The sequence below is a fragment of the Halichondria panicea genome, chromosome 10 (genome assembly GCF_963675165.1).
Source record: "Halichondria panicea chromosome 10, odHalPani1.1, whole genome shotgun sequence".
Classification (NCBI taxonomy): domain Eukaryota; kingdom Metazoa; phylum Porifera; class Demospongiae; order Suberitida; family Halichondriidae; genus Halichondria; species Halichondria panicea.
Genome location: NC_087386.1, coordinates 3,907,265 through 3,933,977, shown reverse-complemented (window position 1 = coordinate 3,933,977; position 26,713 = coordinate 3,907,265). Strand labels below are relative to the sequence as shown.

At 40.9% G+C, this 26,713-nt stretch overlaps 7 protein-coding genes and 1 long non-coding RNA gene across 10 annotated transcripts; 5 read left to right on the top strand and 3 right to left on the bottom strand.

Moving 5' to 3' along the window:
• On the top strand, nt 1-4,708 carry LOC135342982 (uncharacterized). Of its 3 annotated transcripts, XR_010397011.1 has the most exons (3): nt 22-1,452; nt 3,067-3,677; nt 3,820-4,708. It is a non-coding gene; the product is annotated as an uncharacterized LOC135342982 (long non-coding RNA). The 3 variants fall into 3 exon arrangements; XR_010397012.1 differs by lacking the exon at nt 3,067-3,677 and having other exon boundaries at nt 1-1,452; XR_010397010.1 differs by having other exon boundaries at nt 1-1,452; nt 3,067-4,708.
• Nucleotides 4,709-10,151: 5,443 nt separating this feature from the next.
• Nucleotides 10,152-13,600, bottom strand: LOC135342962 (cytochrome P450 27C1-like). The gene is made up of 7 exons (XM_064539854.1): nt 12,947-13,600; nt 12,605-12,795; nt 11,975-12,348; nt 11,565-11,731; nt 11,318-11,396; nt 11,052-11,208; nt 10,152-10,492 (listed from the first exon to the last, which is right to left on the bottom strand). Exons 1-7 carry the CDS (start codon nt 13,441-13,443, stop codon nt 10,338-10,340), a joined length of 1,620 nt encoding a protein of 539 aa, XP_064395924.1. The 5' UTR covers nt 13,444-13,600; the 3' UTR covers nt 10,152-10,337.
• Nucleotides 13,590-15,822, top strand: LOC135342966 (solute carrier family 35 member F6-like). The gene is made up of 4 exons (XM_064539860.1): nt 13,590-13,751; nt 13,893-13,998; nt 14,302-14,374; nt 14,682-15,822. The coding sequence occupies exons 2-4, from the start codon at nt 13,895-13,897 to the stop codon at nt 15,702-15,704; spliced, it is 1,200 nt and encodes a 399-aa protein (XP_064395930.1). The 5' UTR covers nt 13,590-13,751; nt 13,893-13,894; the 3' UTR covers nt 15,705-15,822.
• A 254-nt stretch (nt 15,823-16,076) lies between these two features.
• Nucleotides 16,077-19,139, bottom strand: LOC135342975 (allograft inflammatory factor 1-like). Its single transcript, XM_064539873.1, has 7 exons — nt 19,057-19,139; nt 17,990-18,051; nt 17,784-17,850; nt 17,486-17,527; nt 17,261-17,359; nt 16,713-16,776; nt 16,077-16,313 (listed from the first exon to the last, which is right to left on the bottom strand). The coding sequence occupies exons 1-7, from the start codon at nt 19,079-19,081 to the stop codon at nt 16,229-16,231; spliced, it is 444 nt and encodes a 147-aa protein (XP_064395943.1). The 5' UTR covers nt 19,082-19,139; the 3' UTR covers nt 16,077-16,228.
• Nucleotides 19,140-19,267: 128 nt separating this feature from the next.
• Nucleotides 19,268-20,214, top strand: LOC135342970 (tubulin delta chain-like). Its single transcript, XM_064539865.1, has 2 exons — nt 19,268-19,766; nt 19,895-20,214. Exons 1-2 carry the CDS (start codon nt 19,268-19,270, stop codon nt 20,212-20,214), a joined length of 819 nt encoding a protein of 272 aa, XP_064395935.1.
• A 284-nt stretch (nt 20,215-20,498) lies between these two features.
• On the top strand, nt 20,499-21,019 carry LOC135342973 (beta-Tubulin at 65B-like). Its single transcript, XM_064539871.1, has one exon. It carries the CDS (start codon nt 20,507-20,509, stop codon nt 21,017-21,019), a length of 513 nt encoding a protein of 170 aa, XP_064395941.1. The 5' UTR covers nt 20,499-20,506.
• A 5-nt stretch (nt 21,020-21,024) lies between these two features.
• LOC135342971 (sepiapterin reductase-like) lies at nt 21,025-22,500 on the bottom strand. The gene is made up of 2 exons (XM_064539867.1): nt 22,360-22,500; nt 21,025-21,858 (listed from the first exon to the last, which is right to left on the bottom strand). Exons 1-2 carry the CDS (start codon nt 22,460-22,462, stop codon nt 21,188-21,190), a joined length of 774 nt encoding a protein of 257 aa, XP_064395937.1. The 5' UTR covers nt 22,463-22,500; the 3' UTR covers nt 21,025-21,187.
• Nucleotides 22,501-22,636: 136 nt separating this feature from the next.
• Nucleotides 22,637-25,492, top strand: LOC135342965 (G2/M phase-specific E3 ubiquitin-protein ligase-like). The gene is made up of 4 exons (XM_064539859.1): nt 22,637-24,484; nt 24,532-24,630; nt 24,723-24,990; nt 25,038-25,492. The coding sequence occupies exons 1-4, from the start codon at nt 23,807-23,809 to the stop codon at nt 25,250-25,252; spliced, it is 1,260 nt and encodes a 419-aa protein (XP_064395929.1). The 5' UTR covers nt 22,637-23,806; the 3' UTR covers nt 25,253-25,492.
• The last annotated feature ends 1,221 nt before the right edge of the window (nt 25,493-26,713 follow it).

Genomic DNA, 26,713 nt, shown 5'->3' with positions numbered 1-26,713 from the left:
GGCTGACCACAAATTCAAATTCAAACTAAAGTGATGACCCTTTTCCCGATTAAACGGTAGAGGACAGAGGATTTACTACTGATAATTACTGCGTGGGCGAACACTGCATCGTAACCTTAGAATTTGTTTCTGCAGAACATGCATGAGTCAGACTACTGCAGAAGGAGTCAGAGGAGGAGATCGAGAGTTATAGCTGCCCTCTGTCCACTAGCTAACTAATCATCACGTGACAGGTACTTTCCCTTCTAGCTCTAACATGCATTAGAGAACCCTAGATAGAGTAGTAACTCTCCCTCCTCTACGTTCTCTGAGAACGCTGTCAGGCACAGAGATTTGCAAAATACACTGGAGATGAGTTATAATAACAAATTGAAGAGGATTTTTATCGTATGTTTTTCATTGGTACTTCTTTTGATCGGTATCTATATCTATATCTATCAATATAAGCAATTAACCCACCGAGTGTTAACTCATTCAGGATTAGATGTCTATTCTTCTATGGTTATTCGATCAGCATACATTGACAAACGTGTGAAAGATGGTCACAAACACTCCGTAGTGATTTTTGCAGAGGTCTCTATGGAATTACGCAAATATGGATTAATTGAAGGCTGCGGTGCCGGTGCTGATACCATTGCCATTAATGCTAAAGCTTTCAAAATAACTCCTCTTTACTTTCTTTGGATTAATGAAAATTACCCAAAACTTACTCACGAGGAGATAATGATTGATTGTTACGATCTTGAACTCCATGAAAACAACACAGTTTTTTTGCGTTACCGTCCACTTCCAAACTCGAATATATTAATAACAAGTGCTGTTAACGTTACATACACTGTGCGTGGAGGTGACTATAAAGACAAAGTTGTTGTTTGTACGACATGCTTTGGCAAACCATATTGGTTAAGTGAGTGGTTGAAATATCAGAAGACTATTGGAGTTGATTTGGTTCAATTATATGTTGAAGAGCAATTTATGAGTGACAATGAAAATCTCAAAATTATTGAAAGTTATATTCAAGAAGGTTTTGTGAAAGTGGAGAATCGCAAAACATATTTCAATACATCACAGATTTACTACCACTCACAACTTCTAAACTATAATGATTGTTTGTATCGCCATCAAGAAGTGTTTGAATATGCCTTCTTTTTAGATAACGATGACTTTTTTATCCCACGTTTACCTAACAAGACTAATATACACCACTACATCAACCAATTTTTTCCTAAGGACAATCAAGCATCAGTTGAATTTAAATGGCGTAAATATTATCCAGCTGCAGATTGTGGCTTAACACAACCGTTATCAAGTTTGAAAGATGGAAATGTAACACGTTTGCTCAAAGTTAAAGAATTCTGGGCTGCAACGGAGGCAAAATTTGTTTGTAGACCAACCCTAACGACAATGGTTGGAATTCATGCCACAGGTAGAGAATTGGAAGGAACAACAACGGTTCGTGCACTTATCAATGTAGCTTACGTGATTAATGCACCTATACTGTCGAATACTGATTGTAAAATTTGACTATGTCACAGCTATAATTATAATTATGTCATGCAACTCCATTAAAGTCTATTTGCGGTGAGCTCGACCCCGGAAGTTATGTGGTCAATTATGGCATACTTACGTATAAGTCAGTGCACTTGTGTATAAGTCAGTGCACTTGTGTATAAGTCAGCATACTTGTGCGCATAAGTCAGTGCACTTGTGTATAAGTCAGCATACTTGTCACTGTGTATATACGTCAGCATACTTGTGTATAAGTCAACATACTTGCATAAGTGAAAGTACTTGTATACAAGTCAGGTTATAATTATGTATAAGTCAGTGCACTTGTGTATAAATCAGTGCACTTGTGTTAAGTCGGTGTACTTGTGTATATATAAGTCTGTGCACTTATGTATATGTCGGTGCACTTGTGTATAAGTCAGTGCACTTGTGTGTATAAGTCAGTGCACTTCTGCATAAGTCAGTGTACTTCTGCATAAGTGGATAAAATTAGCATTTTGACACAAACGGCACCCCATACATATTAAACTTAGTCCCTAGCCCCTTTTTGAAGATTGTTGTAAACTTTATACTATAGCCAAGCAACCAACCACTTATAGTTTTGCAGTATAAGCCCTCGGTATCAGCTAATCTGCTCCTGGTAATAATTATAACCACTTGTAGTAGTAGTATATAGTAAACAAACAAGCAATTTCTCGCCAATATCGTAAGTAAGTTTTTTGCTGGTAGTTTTGGCTTTAACCATTTCTCCTATGGACTGGTTCCCTGAAACAATACTTGTCATAGGTAAAGCAGTTAGTGCTTGCCGTTCTAAAATGCCATACTTCCAAGCTAAATCAAGATTCGAAACTCAACAAGTCAAGTGTTTTCAGCAGAGTAATAGCAAGACCATATCTAGAATATTTAGCCCCATGCAGTGTGGTCACCTCACACACAAACTATAGAGATGTACAAAAAGAGTTGCCAGGTGGATTGAGGCAAAGTGGTGTAAGATAAATCACTGTTGGAACAGGTCATACAATGATTGCATGTCGTACATGTACTTTCATGGCTATCTCTATAATTATAGAGAACCTCATACCTACATGTACATGTACTCTCATGCTAACAGAGGTCATCAATACCTTATTGTTACTATTATAACGGGTACTAATTTTAGCGAATTTGTAATTAACACTAAATTAAGTATGCGCTAATAATAAAATGTAATTATGGAAAAAAAAATTTTTATTGTTTTTTTTCTTTTTTTCTAATGTACTTTGTATAATGTAATGTAGTTTTTGGGTGTATGCTAAGCAAGCTAGCCCTTTTTTCATCTGTATCTGACTCCAAACTTTCCATTCAATCTTAAAACTCATATTTGTACATCTTTTGAGATATTATTGTGGTAATGAATTGCCAAAATTAGTACCCTAAAAACAGAGAAAAATCTGAAAACGCTAAAATTACTACCCGTCTATAATAGTAACATTAAGGTAATCATGATTATATCAAGTTACTTTAGTATAAATCGACAAGACCATACAACAATCTCATTGCTATTGTATTGTTTTATAGTATACAACATCTAATGAAGAAAATTTGGTCTCTCAAATAATTATATCGAAATGAGCCAGTTGATACTGGAAACATGGTGCAAGATGCATATACCGAGTCCTTGTCGCATTGTTGCCACGACACAAGCTTATGCAAGCATAAAGAAGGGAGGAGTATCATCAATCTTTTCGTGGCTGCAGTGTTACATGCAGTAGCATGCTCGCTCATAAATTCCAAGGCACCCCAATAGATGGCCTCCCAGTCAATCAACGTAAGATGTTACTCGGACTACGAAATCGATGGTTGGTCGGCATACGAGAAGTGCCTGGATTGGTCTAAGCTAAATGTATCGTTCTATCAATTCTACCTCGCGAGCAAAGCAAGGGTATGTAGAATTTTTCCACACTATTACCATCAGACAGCTGACAGCACAGAGTCCTCAGAGGTCAGGGTATAGCACACGATACAGCAGCTTCAGCAAACCCACAAATTCAGGAGAAGTAGAGATTTGCACACTCTATAATGCAAAGGGCAGATCATGCAAGTACAATTCGCTCACATGTGAAATTTTGCAAGTGGCTTCATCCAGTACCAGGAACTAGAAATCCAGCAAAGGGCAGCAGGCCATCCTAGTGAGGCCGGGATGGGAACAAGAGACAAACTTAAGGCTTATTGCCAAATTATTCACTACGTCTAGTCTTTATTATATGCTCATCTGCATTCATGAACTAGTTATAACTCATGACATTTAACATTAATTATGTCGTTGTGCAGGTCCAGGAAACCACGAAAAATGTTGAAGATACGGCGCCAAAGGTCCCTTCTGTTGAGGCAAGTGGGAATAGCCTCCTCCTTTTGCCAGATAAACTATATAAGGACGGAATATTGAGGTGAATTTTGTTGAAGCGAGGAGGACTTTCCCTCCAGTCGAAACACATTGGTAATGCCAAAGAAAAAGTTCGTCCAGTTACAAAGATCATGTTGTGGGCTCAATGTTTTGCCAACTATGTTGCAGTCCTGTCAAAGAAGTTTCCGTCGGCAACACTGGAACTTCTGTCTTTACATGGCGATTATCATAAAATGTGCCAGGGACTACGAGAGGATTGCCTGGGCGCAATATGATCGTAATTATCGAAAGGCTAAGGGTCAACGCAAAGACTTGTGTTGGTCGCATCAACTAAACGATGTTCATGGTCTGCTTCAAGCAGGAACCTCTGGAGGTTCATGGCATGTGCTCATTACCTGACAGATTTGATGCCGGTCTTACGATTTGTGCAAATTTTCCCATAACTTTCATGTTCTGTGTGTAGCGGGAATCACCCAAAAGTGTCCTGCACTAGCTCAAAAACAGGAGAGAAACCGGGGGCACATTACGGGCATATGAAGAGGCCCCACATATTCTAAAAGGAGGCTAGGCGGCCTGTAGGGTTTGGAACTGGAGCTGTTAATTGATGCTGTGTGCCAAGAAGTGATGCTGTGTGCCAAGAAGCCTCGACGGAGGAGGAATTGAGGAAGTTCTCCTTTCGGTTTCATTGTGGAGCTAACATCTCAACAAATTGAGAGACAAGGAGCATATTATCGCTAGCATATCTATACATTTTTGTGTGTATTCCTGTAAAGTTGATTGATGAAATGAGGCGAGGTCTACTCTCCCTCAACTTTATAGGCGTCATGAATGGCAATCCTAGTCTCAAAGCTCTCTTCAAGTTTAATACAGAGGCCCAAACGCTTATCGCCGAAGAAGTGGAGAAGCTCTTTGTCCCTTTGTTCAGTCCCCAAGGCTCAAACAAAAGGAGCAAGGAGGAGCAAGTGATGATACACTTTTTGGAATTAAGTAAGGTAACTACTCTTTCCAGTTCCACACAGTACGGCATCAGAGACTCACATCCCACAACCAAACCATCCAATTAACTTTCATCACAAAGCTGACTTGCTGGTTCCTGGTTGTTGAAACTGCTGCAAAACATCTTCTAGCAGTGCTATACAAAGAAGGTAAACTGTCATGATAATTAATTTTTAGACTGTCTCTACTCCTATAGTACATAGTACAAAGGTCAAAAATCACCAGTACAGAGGTCAATGTACTCCGAGTCTGTGTTGCCTGAGTGCGTATTTTGAGCGTGTGTTGCCTGAGCACGTCTTCTGAGCGCATTGCCTGAGCACGGTTTCTGAGCACGTCTTTTGAGCGTGTTTCCTGAGCGTGTACGAGCGTGTGTTGCCTGAGCGCGTTGCCTGAGTGTGTCTTCTAACCGTGTGTTGACATGAGTTAATTTATATTCCCTTCTTTTTGACCCAAATGGCCCTCCATAAAAAAGGAGCACACAAAAAAAAACCATGGACAAAGAAGACTTCGGAACACTGTGCTTAGCTCTGACTTCACTGTCATGTTTTGATTGAGTGGGTGGAATGGTGGTGCCTCCATACTGCACCGATGCCGAATCAATACTAAAATACCTATACATGTATCGGATCTGCGCAGCTTTCTCTTTTCTTTTTACACTGTAAATACCCCGACATCACTATCAACAATGAGAGGTTTAACACCGTTGTGAACAGTGTGTGCTGTGAGGCGAGATGCCAATGTGTTACAGGGACGGATCCGGAGTCTTAGTAATGTACGTAGTGCATGCATACAGAGGATTCAGGTGATACTGTATGATTTCACCTCTCTCTGGCCACAGTTTTCGTATGCTACGACCGCTACCAAAAAGAGCATAGAAGATAAGGACGATGGGAGAGTAGTGCCTTCTTGACTTGCATTCGTACTCGGCTGCTATAAAATAAGCGTGGCTAGCCTTGGCATGATGTTGTGTATTTGAGTCTTCACAAGCTTAGCCCTAGAAGCGCAACCAAGCAAAACAACACAATACACAGGTAAACTAAACGAACTGTTTAATCGGAGAGACTCCTTACTCAGATATCGGCCGCTTAATCATGCGCATTCGTACTTCCAGTCTACACAATAAATACCTGCATGCAGGCACAATTATAACGCGCATGCACGGTTATTGGAGCGACACACTTACTAGTGCATTCTCTGCAACTCATTGACTAGCAGGGTGTTATCTAGCCTCGATTCCAGGCCGCTCTTCCTCGAAGAGAGGGCCTGGTATCGATTGCTTGCGCATGTGCTAACCATTAGCCAGATACCGGCTAACGCAGGATAACAACGTGTATGCTCAGTAAAACAACGACGTCACAACAAACGGAAGTGGATTGAAGGAAGTAGATAGAAAGTTCGATTGAGCCCATCTGAGAAAGAGCTGATATAGCTACCCGTAGCCTGCTATGCTAACAAAAGACCCACAGCCTGCGACAGTGTGGATAACAATCGTCTAAACGGCCTAATGGACAGGCCACACCCATCTAATTCTAACTTTGGTGAAAGTCTACTGCTACTGACTCTATCAGAGCTGTACATAGCTGTACAACAAAACTACAGCTTTGTCTTTAGCTAGCTAGCTAGCTAAATAGCTCTGTGTATACGTGTATGACTTTCACTACTTTTCAGAACATTTTCGTGATAAATTCAGTATTATAGGACATTTTACGGGGAAAATATCCAATAATGTTGCGCATGCGCAAGCAGTCAGTAGCAGACCTTCTCTTCAGGGGAGGCTAGTGAATTCAAAGGAGGCTAGGTGTTATCATGACAAATGAAATGTTTGATACCGTTGTTAATAGCTTGGATCGAGCAAGAGGACGAATAGAGTAGTTGGAGAACAATGATCTATACATTGAATCTGATGATACATACGTGGATGTTGATTCTAGGCCGCACGTTGCATGGCCTTTAATCGTATATATTTACAGCTGAAGTGATTCCGTACCAGGAACAATGGAAAAGGGGTAGAAAGCTAGAATTACGATTGTGGATGTTGCTTCTTTGCTGTTAATTATCCTATAGTCCAAAGTGCACATATCTCATGCACTATAATTAAAAGTCTGTTCTCTGTTCTCAAAAGTTTCAGCATGCCTCTAGTCTACTTCAATTGTATTGCTCCTGTTACGCTGCTTAGCCTGGAAGGATAATACATACTACTGTATTTATCATTATCATGTCAACAGCTGAGGGTTAGCACTTCAATGCTCTGATCCACATGAGTTGAGAAGTAAGGTATTCACGGCTCTTGTTTGAAATCTCGGTAGCATAAAGGCAGTTCAACGCTTTATATAATTATATATACGCTGAAAAACAGTTTGCACATTGTAACTTTTCGGCAAAAAAAGCTGGATTGCGTCTATGGAAATTTTTGTCGCCCGGGATTAGAACCCGGAACTTTTGATTAAGAGTCAATTGTGGGAACGAAGTATCCACATGACTTAGCCAGCAACATTTTGTTTGATAATTGGATATTTATTATCATTATACTTACCTAGTGACATTTCACAAGTAAAAAATTTGTTTGCAATTTAGCTCTTTGCTGGTACTGAATTCTGCTAAAGTTGTGAAATTCATAGCGTTTCTAATTACTCGCAACTGGTTTTTATGAGATTCATTGCATTTTCCAATTATCTGCAAGCACACCTTTTTACAATTTTACTCTCATTCGCAGAAATACCCACAAAAATATGTCACCTTAGGTTGGACGCGCGTCATTCAGAGTCATAATAATTATCATGTGAACTTCAAGTTGAGTTTACTAATTGCTCAAGTATGTACACAGTAAGCTACGCGTGCAATCGCAAGTGGGCATCATGGCAGTTGCAGCTATATTGAATGTTGGAGAGCGCCTGATCGCTGTCAGAGTTGCGGAGAAGACGTTGATGATCACAACTCTTCTGTGTTCATACATAACCGAGGAGAGGTAATTGACTATTCTGTGCCTAGTTTTCCAGTCCTAAAAGTCAAGTTTACCCATGTTAAGTACGCAAAGGACGACAGCATGACTAGCTATGATGGATTTATTCGAGAGCTAGTGAAGGTGAACACTATGATATCAGTGTGCACTGGCTGTAAGAATAGTTTTTTTATTCCTATGGATGAATTTATGAGGTCAAATGTAGAGCTAGAGCTCAACACTTTCGACAACGAAGTGTTTGTTCTTTGGAATTGGAATATTCTGAGTGGCACATCTTTAGAACACAAAAAATTGCGTTCAGCCCAAGCTAGTGCCTAAATTATGTTGGCGCTTATGTTCAACAGCTAGTATAGAATTTGTAGAGAAAATGGGCGTGGTCTGGCTCAGTTTCACTTGCTAGCTGCACCGTTGAGAGCTGAGTGACTCGTGAACAACAATTCATTGACTGTAGCTAGGGGTTAGACAACTGTTTAAAGTGCAGGAAGTCAAAGATGCAGGATGATTGTCTTTATAAGCGTCAGAAAAAAATAATTCCAGCAACGGTTGGCGCTTTTTTAGGAACTAAAAAATTATGCTGATGCTGACGTGGCGATGTAATTACGATATCATTGATAGGTGCATTAACTTACTGAGGAGGGGCTCAATATTTCGTCCGGGGGACCAAAATCTTCTTTACGTGTTACTACTGGTTGCTGGTAGGTCAGATGATTTCTAATAGGTGTAAATTTATAAAATTATTACGAATTTATTTTGCTGGCTTACTTCGATTGGGCACTTTCTGGTTTCTAAATATTGCAGTCAGTTGAACATTGCAGCCAGTTGACTCATCAAATCGTAATACAGGCTCTAGTGTATACACTACGTAGTAGTATGGCCTATGATGGTACATGGTTAGTCTCGCAAGCAGACTCGTCCTAGAGGGAACCCTCCCTCCCACGTCTGCTCGCGAGACTAGGTACATAATGGTATGGCCCAGATGTCCATCTTCAGCTAGCTGCCTTTGTTGTGCCTCAGTGCACATGCGCAAGCAAGGAGGGTTGTCTCGGACAGTGCTACCTGGGATCGTGGCTAGCACCTCACCTGGCCTTATGAAGAAATGAGCATGACTATGATATCACACATGACTTGTGACTATAATTTGGTCTATGTCATGCAGGAAAGCTAGACTAGCTGTGCAGTCAGTCAGAGTCTAGATTTGGTCTTTTCCTGACATGTCAGTGAAACGTGCTATGCAGATAGTCTAGTCATACTCTGCCAATCCAGCTTTCAAGCGAGGCATTAGCACCCACAGTGCTTTCTTTTGCTTGAGAATTAACCCGACGTATGTAGGCAGCCAGCCGCAGGTTTTAGTTGTGGTTCTGAGTCTGCATGCATGCAGCAATGCTCAACCTAAATAGCTACCGGCAGCCGGACAGGTGACAAAGCACTACGTGTGCAGCATGAATAGCCTCAAGTTATTTCGATTTGCAGTAGATTTTCACATAAAAGTTTTAATGTGCCTTTTGCTGACTAGATCTAGTCGCTTTTCCTGATACTTCCAACACACACAGTAAGTTACGGCTTTAATTATTCACATGCGCACCCATAATCTACGATCTACCACATGCATGGGACTCTATATGCATGCAAAGACTGAGTGCAAAAACAATGCTCATGATCAACTCCGTGGATTAGCTATAGTCTTGCACCAGCTCTGATTTTTATCAATACCTATAGACCAGACTCGGTTATAATTATTGTATCTGCAGAACGATTGAAGTATTAGAACTAACAATACTCGTTATAATTTACATTGGCTATAATTATTATAGGAAAACAGTGCAAATCTGAGTGCCTGCAGGTTTCTTCTAAAAATTTATAAAAGTGGTTGTTAATTAAGTATACTGTGCAGTCAGTATTAAACATACGATAGTTGATTGGGAATGAATGATATGCAGTCTTTGTGGAAAGTACAAATTAATAGCAGAGAGATAAATGCCAATTGTATATGCAGGGATGCAGCGACCTGTGATTTGCTATTGTTTCTGCGTACTTTTCTGGCTATCAAAATAGAACTTCAACACAATTTGACCAGAAATATACAATTATTATTCAAAAATATAATTATTCTCTCCCTAACACAATGTAGTCGAAAGTCAGAGAATTTACACAACTCTTCCATGTGTTGCCCTTAATTCGCACTCCACATTTGCTTGGTGGGAGTGGGAACCCAAAGAAAGCCCACGTACTAAGGGTGTACTGATGGATTTAAAACGGGCAAAAATAACATTCAGAAATGGTTTGATCCAAATATAGCTACAATGATGAGACTTGAGCAAATTTATGGTCAGTAATTCGGCAAAAAAGTGTATACACATGCACACGTGTACTTATACACCACAAACAAACAATAATTATAACAGTGGTTAAAAACGCATACTGGGTTGTACAGTACCATAAAAATATAACAAATGTGAATGTTTCAACACAGATAACAAGAAGTTCATGTTCTTACAAATCAACAAACGCTAGATCAAACCTTCTCTCTGGGTTCAAGAAGAGGTTTTGAACATAGTCCATTGGTTTATCATCTCTGAACTCGACCTTAAATGTTCTGATCAGCTGAGAAAGAGCAATGTGGAGCTCCAACTCAGCAACACGTCGACCTATGGTGGGAGCAGTTTCTTTGATGACACGTACATGGTCAAGAATCTGCAGGGTTTCATACAGAGGGGGGGGGGGGGGGGGGGGCGCCCTGGGATTTCCCACCCCCAGCTAAAATTTCCCTCCCCCTAAAATTAATGAATAAAAATGTATGACTTTTCTCCTTAAAAATGTCTACAATCTCATCAATAAAACTATAGTCTAGTAAAATGTATGGTTTGAAGCACACAAAAAACCCAAATTGCACCTCAGATAACCATTCCTCAAACATATTTCCGGGAGAGGATCCCCAGACCCCCCTCAATTAAACGTTTCCCCCTCCCAGCTAAAATCCTATATGAAACCCTGATCTGCGTTGCAGTATGACACATGAGCACAATGGGAACATTATATTTTTCACATCACATTGAACATGTTCATGCACGGTTGCATTGGAGCCTCTGGGGAAGAGCCAGTGATCATATTTAGTATATCCATTTAGGGGGAAATTTTAATTATACCTCTATTATATTGCAAGCAGTCACTAGTGTATAATAATGTTATATAGTGCGCGTGACACACCTACACACATTCTTGCACCAAACCCAAAAGGCAGAGATGCGAACGCATTGGGGGGTTCTTTGTTGTCTCTGCTCCATCGCTCTGGCATAAACTTGTGAGGTTCAGGAAAATTTTCGGCCTGGGCTCCTGCTGCCACTGTGGGCATCAGGATGCAGACCTGCAGGAACATGTTATACATGTAGATCAACAGTAAGCTACTAACATGAGATTGCCGACTACTATAAATGGCCATCATACACTACGTCACTTGATATATGACAACTTACCCCGGCTGGAATTCTGTAACCAGATACTACAATGTCGTTATCCAGAATACGAGAGATGTTCGGAACAATTGCGTACAGTCTAAGAAATGATTGGAAAACATAATGACTTTAAAAAGTACGAAAGCTCTATAATCCAAACGAAAGTCTCACTATTACCATGTGTGTGTCATAGCCTTACTGTTTGCAACAAAACTAAGACCGCTATGAGACTAGATAATAAAGTTCGTACTTTACACACTATACATACCTCATAGCTTCCTTGATACAGTCCCTCATGTATGACATACACTGAATGTGTGTCGGAGTGACCACAATGTCCGAGCCCACCACTTGCGCCACCTCCTCCCTCAGCTTGGTCTGGGCATCTGGATTCATCGCTAGCGAGTATAACGTCCACAGCAGTGTGTGGGACGTCTGGAGGAAAATGATAAGTGGAAAACAGTACATGTGCATATACGAGGGGTCAACTGAATGGCTTGTGAAATGACAACGAAAGTTAATCAGTGTAAGCAATAATCTGGCAACTGGGGATGGGGTACCAGGGACTCAGGTTTCACTGGACATGCATGCACCTGGAGTTAGATTTAGCTTCCCCAAAGTGAGGCAACAGCACCCTAGCCTGGTTAAAAGATGTAAAGATGACAGCAAATAACCTACCGTGTCCACACCTGCTGCCATTAAATCTATAGCATTGGTAGTGATCATTTCAATAGGCATCTTGTTTGCCTTGCTCATGTACTGGAGGAAGTCTACTCCCATTGGAGGCTCATCCTCATCAATGGTGTCCTCTTCCTTCAGCTCATCAAGCCTTTCTTTAATATGAGCCATCGAGATCTCAAACAGCCTTGTGAAGGAGTCCAACAGCTCCTTGTAGGGTTTTGTGGCATACAACTTGTGGAACGGAAGACCAAATAAAAGAATTTGTGAGGCAGTAAAGAATCTATCAGTTTGGTGGATGAACTCTTGACAGTCGGGTGGCACATGCTCTTCCAGGCAACCCAGCCTCTTACCCAGTAAAAATACACTGACAGCTGTTGGTGGAGAATAGAGATTTAATTACAACAAGTATGGTTGTTTAATAATATAGCGCACTTCTCTATACGTAATAATGAGGGTCACGGGTGGCAAAAAAGACTTGAATCCCAAATATACGTTGTTTCGAATAAATATTTACATGACTGTACGTGTGCAAGCAAATCAAAGTGGTTTCGATCCCTACCTCAACAACATTAAAGAATCACTTGTTTTTCATGGACAATAGGTGAACACCCCCAATATTGTACATACTTTCGAATGCCCACTTCTGCAGAAGAGCTGTGGTGTCACTGAGCATGTCACGGTTGTCCCTGCTCCTCCTTATGCCCTCGATGAGGTCTGTAGTCACTTCATTAAAAGGCTGGTGATACTCAGCCACCTTACGAGGGACGGACATAAACTTGGAGATGGGTCTACGATGCTTATGCCACTCCTCTCCATTCCTAAAACAGTACCATACATGTAGATTACTCATTATGGGACAAGGAATCCTATACGCCATCCATTAAGTTTAGGTAAGGACATATTTCCCTCATACAGTACACGGAGCCTTATTTTTAATCGTCATCCCAACACAATTAGCGTTCAACTTACAACAAGAAAAGGCCCACTGGTTTCCCCTGAGCTGTCCTTGACTCATTCCAAATATCAATTGGGAAACGTTGAGGATACTTCCCTTCACTTCGAAACACAGCTTTGGCATCCTCTGGATCAAACAAACACACAAATTCAGGCATCCCAGGCACAAACTTTATTTTGAAAATCTTTCCATACTTTTGTGGCAATTTAGCAAACTCTTGAATCAACCTCTTAGGATCCATTTTGATAAATTCTGGGGTTATTCCCAGCAGTGGTATCTTCCATGGGCCTGGCATGTCTTTGAAATCTTTGGTGGCTTGACGAGTGTTATCCGAAGCAGAGGATGAGTTGTTAGGCTGTGTCCAACCTCCTTGAACGAAGGAAGACTGGCAAACTTGTCTGATAGGAGTGACAGTAAACGGGGTAAAACTGGTGGAGAGTCTCAATCGGAGCACTACAAATGAGCCCAGAGTAGGGGCAGAAAGGCTGCTCTTGAATATTCCTGCAATCATGGTGGAAAGCTTCAGTTAGTCTCTTGCAAAATCCGTGTTAGAAAATGTGGTATGTCTCAAGAATTAAGAGACTGGTGACGTGTGTGAACTGATGCAATGCCTTTCTGCTACACGTACATGTATAATCATTGTGGACCTTAGTGTTAATTAAAAAAAATTTTGTTTGGGTTGCGGCCAATACTTGTCATGTGACTATAATTATAGCCTCATGTTTTCTCGATCTCTCTGATTATTAAAGTGCCCGCCGAAGCTAGCTTCTTGAGTATAATATAAAATAGCTAATAGATCTACTGTCACCTCATTCCCAGGTAAATTCATAGTATGGATACTTATTATACTTGTGTGCAGATCTAATTACAGAATTGTTGTTGTAATGTTCAAGTTTTCAGAGTAATGTCTTACGTAACCTTAACCCCCCCCACACACACACACACACACACACACTGCAGTCATGGCGATGGGTCCGATTAATGTTCATTTTGGACAGACTTTGTTCCACATAGCAATTGCTGTGATCATGGTGTCCACAGGAACCATCAACACACTCGCTGCTAAGTACGTACTCCGTTACACGTCATGAGATCTCTGTAATTCAGATGCTACTTTGTGTTTTTGTTGACGTAATAAAACTGTATTGATCAACAATGATGAGAGAGACCCATTTCATACTTTAATACGTTTGTTTTGTCCATGGCTATTTTCCATGCACTGTCTTGATACCAATAACCTTTTCTGGGTCAACATGTTTTTTGGCATTCTTCAAGCATGAAAATTCTTTTTCTGTTACATTACATGTACATGTATGTGTGATCTCACTTTGCTTTGCCATAGCTGTTTTACATAGATTATTTAATGCAGATGGGCTGATTTCATCTACTCTCCTGGAAACAACCCGAAGGCAGAGCACGTCTTTATCCACCCCTATCTACAGGTGGGCGGGCACACAAACTCATTTCAGTGTACCTTCTTGTAGTATCATACTTACAAGAACTCTTGATACTTAGTATTTGGAACCTTTCTACAATCCTATTTGTTTGCCTGCATATGGATTTTAAGAAGGGCTTCACGTACTGCATAAGAGTAGAGCATTTGTAAAATTTATCCATTCTCTATAACAATGTACTCTATTCGTACACGTAATTATGCTAGTCATTGTTTGCACAGAGCAACTAACATTGTTATCATTTCCTTGGATCCTCTAAGAGTCTGGTATGTATAATGTATCTTATCTACAACAGGCTGTGCTGATGTTTATGGGAGAGATGGCCTGCCTCTTTGCGTTCAAAATTTGGTACTACTCTGTAAAGTTTAGCAAGAAGGACATTAGTACCTTTGGGCCTCAAAAATTCAGTCCGTTCGTGTGGGCTATTCCTGCCATGTGTGATCTACTAGGGACATCTACCATGTACCTAGCTCTGACCTGGACATACGCTGCAAGCTTCCAAATGTTACGGGGGAGTGTGATCATCTTTACTGGAATTCTGTCCGTTGCTTTTCTCGGGAACAAGCTCAAGCTTCACCAGTGGTTAGGGATGTTTGGTGTGATGATTGGTCTCGTAATTGTGGGTGTGGGAGACGTGGTGTTCTTTCAAAACACTGGTGGATATGACGCGACTTTCGTGTTGGCTGGTGACCTTCTCATTGTTTTGGCACAAGGTATTGCAGCCATTCAAATGACAGTGGAGGAGAAGATTATCAAGAAGTACAACGTCCCTCCACTCCAAGGTGTGGGCTGGGAAGGTGTGTTTGGTTTCTCCGTTCTGCTTGTGCTACTTGTACCTATGTACTTCATTCCTTGGCATTTACCTGCTACGCAAGACTTGTGGCAAACGACTGTTCGATTCGAAGACTCCATTGATGCTCTCTTGCAAATTTTTAACTCCCCTCTCCTTCTCGTCTCAACCCTCGGCCTAATTGTGAGTATTGCCTTCTTCAACTTTTCTGGCCTGACTGTCACTCAGAAAATGAGTGCCACGACTAGAATGGTCTTAGACAGTGTTCGTACGATCTTCATTTGGGTTTTTTCCCTCAGTGTTGGATGGCAGAAGTTTGAGCCCCTTCAACCAGTGGGTTATGTAATCCTCTTTGTGGGCACGTGCATCTATTATGACCTCATCTTTATGCCATTCATTCGCTTCATGCGGAAAAAGCTTTCGTCTAATGGATACGATCCAGACATGAACTCCGAGAAAAAGCCACTCCTCCGTCCCACACCCATCAACAGTGATTGGTCGGGTGAGGAAAAGGATTACACAGGATGAGAGTATCTCTGGAGTACTATAAACATACAATAATGTATGCACTGTGTGCTGTAGAAGCTGCCCCTTTCTTTAATTTCTTGTTACTCTGAGTTGTTGAAATGTTTGATGCCTTCCCCTGTGTACTGTTTTATTGACGGTTAAGCGTAGCCCTTCCCTACACCTACTTCGCTCTTTTCTAGCTGGTTGGTCAAGACGCCTGTGCAGGAGGCTCTAGCTGGTAGATTATACGCCATATAATAATTTATGCTCTCTAGATCTGTGGAATATAATTATAAACATGCAGTTACGACAAAAAAACGTGTGAACATAATTTTTTCGCTTCATTATTCAAAAATCTTATGTTATCGAATACCGCCTTAGAATTAATTTGCACAAAATTATTCCCCAAGTCTCATAAGTTCCATACCTGTACATGTAATACGAAACAGTACAAATTAATGGTTTATACACAAAAACATAAGTGTAATAAAGCTGACAACTCTAAACTGTTCTAGTGGTAGCACCTCGCTGCAGATCTATATAGTCTATGGGAGATCTGCAAATGTTTTCTTTGGAGGAGGACCCTTTGGAAGTTCCTTCTCTTTCTTCTTCTCTTCAAACATCAAAATCCTACGGTATGCACACGTAAATTTATAATTTAAAAGATGTGAGTGGTAATTACTCTCGACAAGCACAAAAGCATTCAATAGCATTAAAACAATCTCGATTACATTAAGATTATTCGGCCCTCAATTATCCGGCTTGGCCATTTTCAGGCATGCGCATTTAACAGCTGTTACCATGGACACAGGCATTTTATTGCGCATGTACCGACGTGCATTAAATTTGAACTGCTGTTAATTAATTATGTGGATGGATTAAGGCGTGGTTTAATATCCATTCGATTATCCGGTTTTCCGGACTGACTCTGGAACCAAGGTGTCCGGATAATCGAGGTTCTACTGTTGGTAACATAATTATGAATTATATCACTTAGTATTATAGTACAGTATGTACTACTAGGCTTACAGTTTGAGAACAGATGATTTCTTTCCAAGCATCATATCCAAAAATTCATTATAGTGGATGGTACCTGCATGAGAATAATACACAGAACTGTACTAACCTGAAGCACCAACCTAAAATCTTCCCATTCTTAGCCTGCAGGCTAAAATAATATCCTCACAAATCTATTTATGGCCTGCAACATAATCTATCTACAGTGTATGTAATAAATATAGCATGAGACTGAGTGTTTTATGAAATATACAGGTACAAGCACGAGGGCGAGTTGCCTGTAATACTATATTCACGAGGATTTTTATGCTAGGTGTTTTATTTCACGACGACCCCTTACCAAATAATGCCTTGAGGCTACGCGACCGAGTAATAAAAAGAATACAACACAGAAGGGACAGTATCTTTTATTACATCCTCATTACCTTGACAACGTGATATAAATTAAATATACATACAATGCTTCCATAAGTCTCTAACATAACTGTTACTATGGATGCTGGAGTACACTTTTCAATTACGTTTATGCGAGCTAGTATATGTACCCCACACGGACACACCTGAGTTATTCTTGTCGACCTCGGCAATCATCTTTTTGAGCTCGAGGTGAGTCTTGGCTTGGCCTAGCTTTTCCATCATTCTTTTAAGCTCCATGATGTCTGTGAATGCGGTAAGAAAACTTAGTGCAGAATGCCGAGTACGGAAAGATAACAAATACCATTTTCAGTTGGCCAAGTGTACACACAAATGCTCTCCTAACCCTATGGTACAATATGAGCACATACCAATGTCCCCAGAATTGTCCTCATCAAACTCCATGAACTGCTCTGAATGGGGATGGAATTCATGGAGCATTATTGCATTTTTAGCACAAAATCTATTGACTACAGTATATATAACTGTATATCCATAGCGCTGAATTGTAATAATTATACACACTGAACTAAACAGCTACCCACCCGTTCAGCCTTTGTGTAGGATTGCCAACATTTTGCCGTAAAATTTATGCATACCTCAATCTATCGAGTGTATATGATTAATTTGTCCAGCGATCGTTACTACATCACAGTGTTGCAAACTTACTCTTGTACGCCTCCAGCCTCTCTTCCAGATTCTCGACATCATCCCAGTCCCCACTGGTCAGGTACGTCTGGAGGGGGAGTTGTTGAGAATTACACTAGAGTATACTACATGTAGCACACAATGTTTATAATAGTCATCAACCTTCTTGGGTATGGGATAGTCAAATATTGCATGTATGATGCGGTTAAAGTGTTAGAAGAACATACATTGTTGAATTCAGCTAGTGAAGATTCTTGTTCCTTTCTCAATTGGCCATACGCCTTGCCCCCTGCGTATGTGCAGTGCAGCATTATATTAAGGTACAAAAGACTAAATGGCTCAGATCATGGCCATGAATACACACCAACAAAACAGTCATGGGGAGGATCCTTAAAATTGAATTAATGACTCTATTGAAAAGAGATTCATATGAATGCCTTAGCTTGTTAACGTACAGTCATGACATCTGTACGTATTATACAATCATGTATATATAAACACACAATTAATGCTGAAACTGTCAAACTGAATGCACATACAGTGCATTTTTGGCGTACGTACACAAGCATTGATTAGCTGGCGTAGTTCCAAATGGACAGAGGTAACGTAAACACAACATTAAAAACTGCCTATACAATGATAATCGTATATAGCTCCAGCATGGTTGCCATATGCACTACAAAGCAAAGACGACGATTAATCAGTAAGTGGACTCAAAAGAACCTTGAGGTTTCATGATGAATAACCCCCGGATTTGCAGTCCTGCTGAGAGTGGAGTCCTCAAATTCGTAGTTATAATCATAGGAACCGGGGGGGCGGGCTAGGGATGACCATAATTATATTCACTGCTACACCACAGTGTAGTGGCATACACTAGACTCGCAAGCCGTCACTGTTGCAGGCAAACAGTAGACTGGTCAAACTCCGTGTTGAGACTCGTGTAAGGTTTGCCACGATATTTGTGGCAACTAACTGCATGCGGTTACCGCAAGATCGTTGATAGTGACGTATCACTAGAAAACTCTATGTACCACATGCAGTAACTGACGCCACGAAAACCGCAGCCACTTAGAGTCTTATCTAACCTGCTGACTGCAACACGAGTCTCAACACGGAGTTTGACCAGTCTACTGTTCGCCTGCAACAGTGACGGCTTGCGAGTCTAGCATACACCACCGCCCCGGGTATTACGTATATAAAGCTAAGGTATGTCCCCAGATTGTTATAATAGATCTTCATTATAGATCTAGAGTGAGGATCCCACCCGTACCCGGACTCTCTATAATTATTTTACCTTGATATAAATCTGCTTTAGCCATTCCTGATCCTCTGCTCACAGTCTTTTCAACTAGCAAAAAAACAAGGAACTACTTCCTGGGGCTGGCCACTCCTTTTCCTCTGGACTCTGGACTTGTATACTTATAGTAGATCTACGTAGTCTCTACCTATTAAAGCATGGTCGGCTGCGAAGTAACTGTTTATGCTAAAACTGAGCACTGAGCATCATGTCTTTGGTATTCATACACATCGGCCAGTGTGGCAACCAGCTCGGTCAGGCATTTTGGAAAGAGATGGAAACCTTATCGCAAACACCCACCGGCACCAGAACTCAGAAAAACAAGAAGATTTCCAGCTATTCGCATGTAGGTCTACCAGCAGACATAGCTGCTGCACAGCTCATTACTCGACATGTTCCCTACTCCCTTCCTGATGGCTCTCTTCCATGCATTCTAGTGGACTCCGAGCCAAAAGTTGTGCAGGGATGTGCACAAATACTTGGTGATACAAAAATATCGAAAGAATTTGTGCTCAGTGATAAGACTGGCAGAGGAAACAACTGGGCATATGGGTACAATGGGAGAAATTTAAAGAACCCGCAAGATTTGTACGGGCCCGGAAACTTAGCTGAGTGTGTAATGGATGGAGTGAGGAGGACGGCCGAAAGATGTGACCGTTTTACTGGCACTGTCCTATTTCACAGCCTTTCTGGAGGAACTGGATCAGGTATACCTAATTGTGATTCACTTTTGGCAATAATTATAAGAATTATGTGTGCATTGGCTATTGATTCATAGAGCATGCGTTCATGATTGACTGTGAACCCATTTAAACATTGTATGAATGTTATCCAGGACTTGGCTCTGCACTGGTTGAGCGTCTACGCGATGAATACCCCCTGGCATACCTCCTCTCCATACTTGTAGCTCCCTTTGAGCAAGGAGAGACTCCATTACAACACTACAACTCCCTCCTCTGTCTCTCCTGGGTGCAACGCTACTGTGATGCTATTCTGCTCCTACGGAATGACTCCGTGCTGGAGCAGATAAAGAGACAAGCAAGTGGGCAGGCAATGACGAGAGGAGGACATCAGTCCCTGGCAGAGATGAACGCCAATATCTCAAAATGTCTCGGTAGTGTATTCTTACCACTGTGGAGTCCCAATGCAGCATAAAAATTAGTTTTGCCCAATTTTAAGGCTATGAAAACATTATGCAATTTTGCAATTATCAAATGGACATTGTACAGGCCTAGAATAAAAGTGTGATAAAAATATAATGATAGGCGCTTTCACATTAGTTTGTATACGCTATATAGCTCTACGATTATGACTTTGCGTGTTTTGGCACCCTTACTGTACTATAGGACAGTATATAATAGTATAGATCTATTAGAGATAAAATTGCCATTAATTGAGAGCCAAATATCTACAGTTTCGATGCTTCCATAATTATATTAAATGCAGCATGGGATGCTTTGAGCCACTCGACATGATGAGGTCTCTCTGTCCCGACCCGTCCACCAAGTTCATTACTCCACATCACACGGACTCCTCAAGATCTACTACGACTTGGGAGCAGCTCATCACTTCCTGCACACACCCCACCCCTCCCACACACACATCTTCACTTATTTTCATCGCTAGAGGCAACAACAGTAACATGGACACTTTGATGAAGAACACAAAATCTGTTGGCAATAAACTAAAACGGATTTACAACACAGTTGCTTGGAATCCATTTCCAGTAGATTTCTGGTTTAGTAAAGAGCCACACTTTCAAGAGAAAAAATGTGTGTCTATTTTAGCAAACACCTCTCAGGCTGGTGACTACATGAGAAGCGTACATGAGAATGCCAAAATGATGTTTGATGAGAAAGCATATTTACATTGGTATCAGAAATATAACTGTGAGGAAACTGTATTTAGGGAAGCGTTTGAGAACGTGAAAACTATTATTGACAACTACTATAGGATGTGAGCACACAGAATTCTGCAAATCACATCATACATAATTAGTATTATATTTAATACTGTACACAGATTATGATAATTACTATCAACAGTATAATTATATATACAGTAAAGGCATCAACCATTTTATATAATTATTACTCGTGGTCGTCGTGGATTCTTCAGCTGTGAGGAGCTATATTTTGCGATCAAAAAAGTCTATAGTACACCCATTTTCAAATTCATCCTTTTTCAAAACACCAACCATCTTACTAATGGACTCTTCAGCTGTGAGAAGCCGAAGTTGGTGATCATCAAGGTCATCCACGGAGTAAACGTGTGGTGGTAACTCCTTCAACATATCAGTGTCGCAGGGACCAGGGCTATAGTTCAGTTGACGGACATCTGGCAACTCTTCCTTGAGAGACCCCATAAAAGCTGTTCTAGCTGCTTTGCTAACAGAGTAGAGAGTGAACCACTTGGAATACTGTGAAGCAACGTTGGCAGTGATATGAATCACATAGTGCTTGTCACCGTTTAAAGCTGATAGAAATTGTGTAGTCAGTACAATCATAGACGTAACATTCGTATTTAGAAAGGACTGAATTTTGAATGGGTCGATTTGTGAAAGAAAAGGTACAAACTCATTCATTGTGGCAGCATTGTGTACTAGCACTCCTTGATCGTGCTTGGAGGAATCGTAAAAGCTCATAATTTCCAGACAGACAGTTGACAGGCTCTCCATGTTGTTTAGGTCGCCAGTTACGATATGCACTGTAATTCCATGAGATTGTGACATAATGATGTCTCTCGTCTCTTCAAGAGCTTTGCGGTTACGAGCTGTCAAGACCATGTCACAGAATACACCTGTGTATGATAGCAATGGAGAATACAATGGCTTACAGTACGTTCTATCAGTATGGATGATCTGGTTCCTATATAGATCTAGCTACTTGGCTAGTCGGGCGCCGCCGCCCTCTACCGTTGCCCAGAAGGAGGTCAGGAATCAAGCCTATCCACAGTTTTGTTCTGTTGTTGGAATTCCACCAGCTCCAATCAGATTGCAGTATCTCAAGGGGATTGATCACACCCACTCAACTGTACCACGTGTGAATTTTGCACACGTTGGATTGACTGAGAGGCGAGGCCAACACCCACTTTAATAAAATAATGATATTCATTGCTATTGGTTAGCACCCACATAGAATGAATGATTTCATGATACTATTGCGTAACAGGCCAGAACAAAACTGTGGACAGGCTTGATTCTCGACCTCCTTCAAGGAGGGCGGCGGCGCTCGACTACTACTTGGCCACCAGTTTTTACACATAGCTCCAAACGAGTTCTTACCATACAGATGTTCTTACCTTCTTTGCTCCACTCCCTGGAGCACTGGAGCGCTATTTCTCTCCCCAGGCCTCTGCTGGCACCTGTCACCACACAAAAGCTCCTCTTCTGAAATAAACCCATCTCGTCTTAGTTTATCTGTTACGCAGATAGGGCTAGGGATTGGAAACGGAAGTGATTCACGTGATGTTTTACAATGAAGTCTACGTAGTGGCTCTGGAACCATCCGTGTATCTCCTCATAACTCCCGCAAAAGCCCGGGAAACTTATTGTGTCCAAAGCATACATCTCAGAGCTACCCCCATTACTGAATCACATGCCCCCTGATAGTAGGTATCAATTGGAAACAGAGAAAATATAATCTTGATTGTCGTGAAGTAGAGAGGTACACAGAGCGCTTTTTCATGCTTGTGTTCCTATAGTACCTTTGATATAGCTAAGGCTTTGTAACTAAATAGTGTCCTGTGTCCCAAATGGCCTCAAGTATTAGAGAAAGTTTATATTTAGCAGCAGAACTGCTCGTGGACTTCCAAAACAATTCTCATGAATTATTCATGTTAGCCCTCGTGTTAAAAAGTAAGCCTCGATTAAAACCGCGGAGATACACCGATGGTACTTCGAGGGTACTTCCGTTTCCAATCCCTCTTTACCCCAGAGGAGGTCGGACATCACTTGAACTTTCACTATTAAATTATAACCTTTTATTAATGACATTCCAGGCCAAATTGCTTTTCGTTTTTGCTGACTCAGCAGTAGAACACGACTGGATCTAGGAGGATCTAGCTAGCTAGTATGGCTATTATGTGCTGATAGGGTTAGGTCCAGTAACCATCATAGACACCAAACACAACTAGCTGTCAACAGATTCAGCGACAAAAACCGTGCAGAAATATTGTCTCATAAATCAGTCGCCCTCTATAACATTATTATACTCGTGATTAGCCGCCCAACTTTTAGAGGGCGGCCAAAATAGAGACTAGCAGAAGTACAGGACGCTACTGCTAAGTCAGCAAAAACGAAAAGCAATTTGGCCTGGAATGTGATTAAAAGGTCATAATTAGTGAAAGTTGAAGTGATGTCCGACCTCCTCTGTCACGTCTTTACCCTATCTATGGTTTATGCTGCTATGGGTGTTCAATCATAGATAGAGTATATAGTCTATGGTTCAATGAGGGTGTGTATATCAATCATAGATAGAGTAGTCTATGGTTCAATGAGGGTGTGTATATATGGCGCTCCATTTGTTTCATTATTCAATAGTGAAAAATATTGTCAATGGCGAAATATGTTGACAATGATGTAATGTGATTGTCAATACTTGGGTTACCTATTGTCAATGATTATCCGATTCATTGTCAATAACTATCGTCATGTTTGTCAATAATTGGGTGCCTATTGTCAATAATTATCCGATTCATTGTCAATAAACTATCGTGATGTTGTCAATAATTGGGTTGCCTGTTGTCAATGATTATCATCATTCATTCTACTCTGGGTACCACTCCTATGCACTGTCAACCATCCACGTCTAACAAACAATGGAATGCACTGGATTTGCTCCTAGAAACATTTGTTTCTTGCGAAATTAGTGCAAAACAAGTGAAGGAGGTGTATGTGTTGTCTGGAGAAGACAGTGAAACATCGAGTGAGTGTTTATTGTCTGGTCCCACTCTTTCAGCATTGTTGAAAATGGTGAACGATCGCTTTGACGAATTGCCACGGCTGAGAGTTAGAGTGTATGCTGAAGATGTGTGGAGTGACATAGTAGCTTGCTACAAGCAGTCCTCATTCAAATATCTGACACACCTGCAAGTGAGTCTTGAAGGGCAGCCGGCCATTGATACCGGTGGAGTGAGGCGTCAAATTTACACCACAGTGCTCCATGACTTTGCAAGCAACCAGCACGTGAAATTGTTTGATGGGCCAGATCACCACCTTCGCCCTGTGTGTTCAGCTGAAGCTCGATCTTCAGGCTTACTCAAGGTGCTTGGAGGGATAGTTGCACACAGTATATTCCAGGATGGTGTTGGCTTCCCCTATCTGTCACCTACTTGCTTCTGGTACATTGTGGCTGGAGAAGAGATGGCCCTACAGTCTGCTTGTATGGAGGATTTGCCAGCGGACGCAAGTTTCGTGTTGAAACAGGTCTGAGAGTATACTGTATTGAACTTCTTTTTATGTATTTCCTATAGATGCAAGATGCAAACACCAGCGAGGAAATGGCAGCTGTCACCCAGATGGACGTCACTCTGCAAGTTCTCCAACGTTGTGGGATTTCTCAGCTGGTGACGGTAAATTTGCTCATAGTATATTTGCGTTTGCCTCTATACCTGCTAAATAATTAGTTCTTTTGTCAATACACACATTAACTCTCCCCCCACAGGTAAAAAACCAACATGTAATTGGGCAGGAAATTGTCTGTTTTGAGGCAGTCTTCAGAGTTTCCAGGTTTCTTGACCAATTCTGTGAGGGCCTGCGAAATGCTGGAATTCTACATGCTGTCAGAGCTTTCCCAGACCTTTTCATTCGGCTGCTCACGTACACGGGGGCTGTATCTAATGAATCAGTGCTGGAGACTATCAGAAACAATGACGAATCACTGGAGTTGATGAATTTTTTGAAGAAATTTATTCAAGAATCAACTGAAAAATGTAAGGAGATTGTAAAATTATGTATAATTATTATGTACACTTTGCAGTGCTCGAAAAATTCTTAATTTTTGCAACTGGCTCAGTCTATCCTCAGCCAAGATCAATTCATATTAAAGCTTGTGAAGATGATGATCTTGGTACTATAGTTGCCCAAACTTGCTCCAAGACGCTAATCTTTCCCTCCAACATGAGTGCTGGTTATGACCAATTTACAATGTCGCTCAATTCAGCCATTGTTGAGAGCTCTTTCAACACTGTATGAACACTCCAAACTCTGTGAACTCTGAACTTAAAAACGTTGGGTTGTTATCATCATAATTATTATTCATGCAGATCTCAATACAATCTGCTTTTTTCCTTCATTTAATGCATACCTTTATATTGCTTGGTCAGTCGTTGGGTTGTTGTTATCATCATACATGCAGATCTCATGCAATACAATCTGCTTTCTCAAAAAAAAAAAATTCACTGAGGCTACTGTTTGAGAGCGGCTTCTTCTGGAGATAGGTTAACAACTTGTGTCGCAGTATCGGGTATAATTCTACGAGTATATCGTTATGCAGAATTACTTGCTAATAATATTATATGCAAACCAATAGCATAATGATATTGGTTGGGGTTCAAGAGCATTGTTCATCTGAATGGGCATCCCTGCCTAGGGGATTAACCCCTCAGCCTTTCGGGGGTTATATTTTAGCCAGATCTTGTTTTCTTTAAAATGGTATTTTACCACAGTAACCTATTACTCAATCTGGTGCCCATGCACATGATATGCTCTTGTCACAGTGCCGGACAGGGTGCAAACTGACCGACACTGGAGATACAAAAAGAACTAAAAGAACTAAGCATAATTATAAGTACAAGGGGTGGGAATGAGGAGGGGAATGAATGATGGACGTCTGATATGCTCACAAAGTGACTGCTAATAGTTCTGAGACTGCCACGAGGCTTCAACTTTAGTGCACATGCGTTGAGATGAGTGACGTCATTGCGGCCTGCTCCTTGTTGTTAACCCCATTTAATATGCTATTAAATTCCATTTAACAACTTGTGTCGCAGTATCGGGTATAATTCTACGAGTATATCGTTATGCAGAATTACTTGCTAATAATATTATTATGCAAACCAATAGCATAATGATATTGGTTGGGGTTCAAGAGCATTGTTCATCTGAATGGGCATCCCTGCCTAGGGGATTAACCCCTCAGCCTTTCGGGGGTTATATTTTAGCCAGATCTTGTTTTCTTTAAAATGGTATTTTACCACATATCTTTACGTCTATCTTTTGTTTGGGTGAGGAATGAGTCCCTTCGACTCACAAATACTCCCAAGCTGAGCCCAAACAACCCTTTATTGTCATTTATGTACCTTTTATTTACTCAGTCTGACGTATGTTATATTATCTCCATGATATTACAGATCTTTCTTTAGTTAGTGTATAGGAAGCCTATCTTGATTTCATGTATACCGGTATAATCATCATTATATAGATAATGTACTAAGGGCATGACGGAATTAGCTCCATAATTCAGACACAAGACACAAGGCACAACAACCAAAGTTAGAGAAGAACGATTACTTCTCGGCTCTTTCTATAATTATGATGCTGGGAAAAACTTAGCCAAGGAGTGCATGTGCATGCAGAGCTTGACCATGCAAATAATGCTTACTGTTAGCACTATTGCTCTGATTCTAAAGGAGTGGCCAGTATAGTAAAGAGGAT